The 5,700-nt window shown below is 42.2% G+C and overlaps 1 protein-coding gene across 1 annotated transcript in view; it reads right to left on the bottom strand.

The window, feature by feature from the left end:
- Positions 1-5,700, bottom strand: part of LOC117938909 — a 21,205-nt gene that overhangs the window by 8,595 nt on the left and 6,910 nt on the right. The window contains exon 2 of the mRNA XM_034863884.1: positions 3,038-3,291. Within this exon, the coding sequence (XP_034719775.1) occupies positions 3,038-3,291 (254 nt within the window). The remainder of the gene's footprint in view (positions 1-3,037; positions 3,292-5,700) is intronic.

Raw genomic sequence — 5,700 nt, 5'->3', positions numbered from 1 at the left:
GTGTCCATCACTAAGTCTTATTGGACACCTATTGAGTATTAATTTTGGGGCGTCTTATTCAATTTTATAGCATTTCAAGTGGTGTTAAAATAGTATTGAGTAAAAGTTGACATATTCCAGTCTGTGATTATCATCAACATCCATTCCTTTAATTTTAGTCTCAATAATTCCTAATTTCTGCTTTTCTAACTCAAACATTAGGGATAATTTCCTATAAATGAGGTTTATTGACCACAAATTCCAAAAATAACTGTAAAACTAAAGTTAATAAGTTAGTGTTACGTAGTGTTTAAAACATCAAAACAAGTGACAAACATTGAAAAAAAGTGTCAAAAGTTTTGAAAAAAGGAACAAAAAAATAAAACATTAAAAATATTGATATAAAGTAGCAACAGAAGAGTTGATTTTCAACATGAGGGTTAAATTATTCTTGATTTTATGCAGATGTCTGTTTAAATCTGTGATTTTAGTAAAAATGACGACATTTTGATTCATGATCAGCTGTTTGCACCAAAGCAACCGTCCCTCGTACGGTATTCAGGTCAAATTGACTCATTTTACATTTTTTCTTCATGAAACCATCGGCCTTTCCTTATTTCCTTTGATAAACATGTATTCCTGATTCAGAACATTATTCTGGATATGACACTTATGTTGTTTCCATAGTGGATTTTTAACATGAATTAAACTTTATGACAAAAAACCCACTTCCATGTTTAATAGTGTGCTAGTAGAGACTGATGCATTCCCTGAACATAGATGAACATTATCTCAGCTGTTGGAAATGGAGATAAAGACAATATGTGTTGATAGATTATGAAGCAAGATGTTATTTCAAGATTTTTTTTAAACCCCAAATAAGTCCTGATGGACACGAGAGAGTCCCGGAGTGAAGACAACACGAGGATTGAAGGGCCAGCACAGAGACAATTAAAACCACCGTTGAGTTATTAAGTATATGAATTAAAATCAACAAATGCACTTATCATGTTCAACATAGCATGTAGAGGGATAAAATGTAAATATATAGCGTCTAAAAAAATTGAAAACTATAAATATCTAGATACTAGCTACTTACAGATGGAAAGACAGCCTAACCCTCCCGTTGTCCTTGGGTCAAATCGACCTGTTTTTAGTTAATTTTTGTTGTTGTATGGGCCGTGGAAACGAGCTGAAAATGTCAACGTTACAAATATCAACAAAACATTGGGGAAGAATACCAAAAACGATAAAACAAAAGATGGTAATGTGGAAAAAAGGGACCATGTTGACGGGAAGACAACACAAGGGTTAAAGGAACAGCACAGAGACAATTAACCCACCGTCGAGTTATTATTTAAATGAATTGAAATAAATAAATGTTAAATGCCTTTATGGGTTTGCAGAGCATGTAGAGGGATAAAATACAGATATACTGTATAACGACTATAAAAAACTGAAAATATATAAATATCTAGATACTAGATACATACAGTTGGAAAGAGTATAAAGTATAAATATCCGAAATTAACCCCTGTGTTGTCTTCGTGTCCATCTTTTTGCACATTTATACACATTTTTACCTGGGGGGCCCAAACTTTCCAACCCCACTGTAAATTATACAAAGCATGCATTTCTGACCTTTGAACGAAGTAAACCATCCTGTTGTCCTTTACTTAAAGTTTCTATAACAAGGGAATGTTGGAAAAAGCTACAAAACAAGGGAAAACAAAACATAAAAACAATCATATTTTTTAAAACGGTGAAAAAAGTGACAAAAAGTCATCAAGAACATCGCCAAAGGTGACAAAAAGTTGTTAAACAAAGTGACAGAAAAATGGAAAATGTCAAGAAAAAAACTGAACAAAAGCGACGAAAAACTCATAAAAATCTCACAAAACATAGTAAAAAAAACGCCAATAAAATGACAACCAATTTGGAATAAAATTACAAAAACATAAAAAAAAGTACAGAAAATAACAACAAAATGTGTAAATTCTGACCCAGAAAAACCCAAAGTTGCAGGTCGCCGGGGAGACAACACGAGGGTTAAAAAAAGTAAATCATATCTTATAATTATGTGTTAAATGATACTGTCGTGAATATAAATGTAAATATTTGTTATTATTAATAAATTCAAACATTAGGCCCATGAAACATTAGAGCATACGACCTTAGATGAAGCAGCGCTGCACCATCTTTCTTTGGGGCGTTGGGTCACCCACCGAAGGGAACCCGGAAAACTGGATTCTCTCAGTCCTGGTGGGATATGACGATCACTCGGAGAAACAGCACCTGGTCCCGGCCTCGTCCCTGACAGCCAGCCCTACAGGAGAGAAAGGGCTTTTATGTGTTCTTGTTGTGGGGGGGTCCGTCCGTCAATGTGTCTCGGGGTGATGATGTCAGCTGATGATGATGTTGTCGGCCGGTCCCTGCAGAGCGCTGCATCGGCCCTTTAGGCCTAGCGTGTAAATCCCAGAGAGCAGCGGTCTGAGCCGGCACGTTGCTTTTCTAACCCTGACCGTCAACGTCCACCATTGTTGTTGTGTCGCGGCCATCAAACACACACAAAGCATGCTGGTAGTAGCCAGGAGCATGACGCCAATGGCTGCTACCGCCAATGGCTACTGGCTGCTAGCGCCAATGGCTACTGGCTACTAGTGCTAATGGCTACTGGCTACTAGTGCTAATTGCCAATGGCTACTACTAAACGACTGCTCTTCTGTGATGCAAACGCAACATTTTTCATCTACCTTCTGAGATATTTGGGACTTTTTTGCAACCAAAATGAAGGATTATGACATCATGCAAGCCTGTGTTTTTTTGCATGGAAATCTGAAATTTATGCGGCGAAAGTGCGGCGCATTGGAGTCTTGAGAGCAACTATATACATATATAAAACAGCTTTGTGTACACATTGTTTAAAACAGTAGTTAGGTATTAACAACAACAAAAATATCGCACTGTAATTAAATGTAATGGTTAAATATAAAATATTGGACTGTATGAAATAGCACAGAGTTCCAGTGTCCTTTTAGGTATTATATGACAGTATTGCACAGTATGTAGGAGAAGAAAGTTCGGGGGCCGGGGGGGCCGGGTGGTCCGGGGGGGCTGGGGGGGCCGGGGGGGCCGGGTGGTCCGGGGGGGCCGGGTGGTCCGGGGGGGCTGGGGGAGCCGGGGGGGCCGGGTGGTCCGGGTGGTCCGGGGGGGCCGGGTGGTCCGGGGGGGCCGGGGGGGCCGGGTGGTCCGGGGAGGCCGGGGGGGCCGGGTGGTCCGGGGGGGCTGGGGGAGCCGGGGGGGCCGGGGGGGCTGGGGGGGCAGGGGGGGCCGGGGGGGCCGGGGATAGGGTGTGGAGGGAAGTCAGTGCATTGGAGTTATGCAATTCCATAATCACATTTTTCTGCGGGGGAGTGTATATCGTCACGGTGATTCGGTCTGTTGTTCTTGATGTAAAACCTGTTGTTGTGTGTTGTTGTAGTTGATCTTTAGGAGACCATTAGAGGCCAACGTGTCTTCTGTGTCTCCTCATCAGGAAATATCTGAACTCCTACAGACATGAAGACAACATGAGGACAACATGAGGGCAACATGAAGACAACATGAGGACAACAAGAGGACAACATGGGGACAACATGGGGACAACATGACGTTAACATGAAAACAACATGAGGACAACATGAAGACAACATAAGGACAACATGGGGACAACATGAGGGCAACATGGAGACAACATGAGGACAACATGAAGACAACATGAGGACAACATGAGGGCAACATGAAGACAACATGAGGACAACACGGGGACAACATGAGGGCAACATGGGGACAACATGAGGACAACTTGAGGGTTAAAAGACAGGGACAACTATATTTCCTGTCCAGGCCAAAGATCTTTAACATGTATTACATTGTTGGTGCTACAGGGAGATGTCTGAGGGACAGACAGCTGGGGGGGGGGGGGGACTCTGATGTGTGATTTCATCATGGTCCCTGTATAGTTTGACAGTAATGAGCCTCCCCCGGCAGATCTCTCTGTTATTTCCAAGGCCAGACCCCAGAGGCGTCTGTGGACACTTGGACACTCTGGAGGCTGGAAGCAGCTTCACTAACGGGCCAATTAGCACGCTCTGCATCATGGGAGGACACTCTGCTGTCGCCATGGTTACGGATAGAAACAAAGCAACTTCAGGTGCTCTGCTTCGGGAAGTTTGGGCTCGTGTGTAGTGACCAGAGGAAAGGTAATGTCCCTCCGGCCGGGGGGGTGGACACACAGAGACTGGAGATTAGAAAGATTAAAAAAGTGATGAAGACAAAGCAGCTGAAGTGTTTATTTTTCATATTTTATACAAAGTTTGTTAACATTTTTAACTTTAACTTCCAAATGAGCCATTATTTCATTTCCAAAATAGATCATCCTGCCAATAAATAATCCATCACATTAACCCTTGTGTTGTCCCCCAGGTCAAAATGGACATTTTTGTCCCTTTTTCAGACTTTCTTTTAAGTTTCACCGCCACCAACTTACTAGTTTTATACTTTTTGGAATTCATGGTCAATAACCCTCATTTATATAGAATTATTCCTAATATTAGAGTTAAAAAGCAGAAATTATGAATGATTTTGACTAATAGTTAAGATCAGAGGAATGAATGATAATGCCATTTTTATGGCAATTTAATTAAAAAGAAACTCATATTTCAGATACAGACATTTATTAAAAGGGTCAGATTTGACCCAAGGACACCAGGAGGCAGGGCTGTAGTACTCAAGTCCGTTTTTCTATGGTCTCGGACTTGTCTCGGACTGGCTAGTATTTGGACTCGGACTTGTCTCGGTCCCGGTCCCTGGTCTGGCCAGATACGGCTTTTGGTCTTGACCGAGTCCAGGTGTCTTTATTGTGTTGATAATGACATTGGAGGGAACGTGAAACCCAAAATGATTGTTGTGATACTATCATGCATAAGACCTTTTTTATGTCCTGGACTCAGTCTTGTCTTGGACTCGATCCTCTTTGGACTCGGCCTTGACTTGGACTCGACTAGTCCTGGTCATAACATGGGAGTGTTTCATTTTGAGGTCCGGTTCATTCCAGTGTAATATTGCCGGGGTGGCCTCTAGCTCACCTGGTGAGAGCGTCACCCCAGGTGGGCTGCGTATCAACCCCCATCTCTCTCACCCTTTCCTGTCAATCCACCTTCTCTAATAAAGGGAAAAGCCCCCAAAAAGTATCTTAAAATAAAAAAATAAAGTCTAATATTGCCCTGTTTCGTCAGCCAGGCATTTGGAGCCACAGCTTTGGAGAGATTGCTTTGCTGGCTCAGTCGTGCTATAACTAAGACATCTGATGAAGAACAGATGCAAGCTTTTATTTTGAAAAATAGAATCTTGGGACGTGCTGGGCACGAGACAAGATGGCATGAGACAGGAGGTCTCCAAATGTTCTCTCAAAATGTTGGGTGACCCTCCCCTCTAGACTAAAAAAGTTGGGTGACCTTCCCCTCTAGACTCAAAATGTTGGAAGACCCTCCCTCTAGACTCAAAATGTTGGAAGACCCTCCCTCTAGACTCAAAATGTTGGAAAACCCTCCCTCTAGACTCAAAATGTTGGAAGACCCTCCCTCTGGACTCAAAATGTTGGAAGACCCTCCCTCTAGACTCAAAATGTTGGGTGACCTTCCCCTCTAGACTCAAAATGTTGGGTGACCCTCCCCTCTAGAC

The sequence above is a fragment of the Etheostoma cragini genome, chromosome 3 (assembly GCF_013103735.1).
Source record: "Etheostoma cragini isolate CJK2018 chromosome 3, CSU_Ecrag_1.0, whole genome shotgun sequence".
Classification (NCBI taxonomy): Eukaryota; Metazoa; Chordata; class Actinopteri; order Perciformes; family Percidae; genus Etheostoma; species Etheostoma cragini.
The sequence above is the reverse complement of the archived record's forward strand: the minus strand, read 5'-3'. Positions and strand labels throughout refer to the sequence as shown.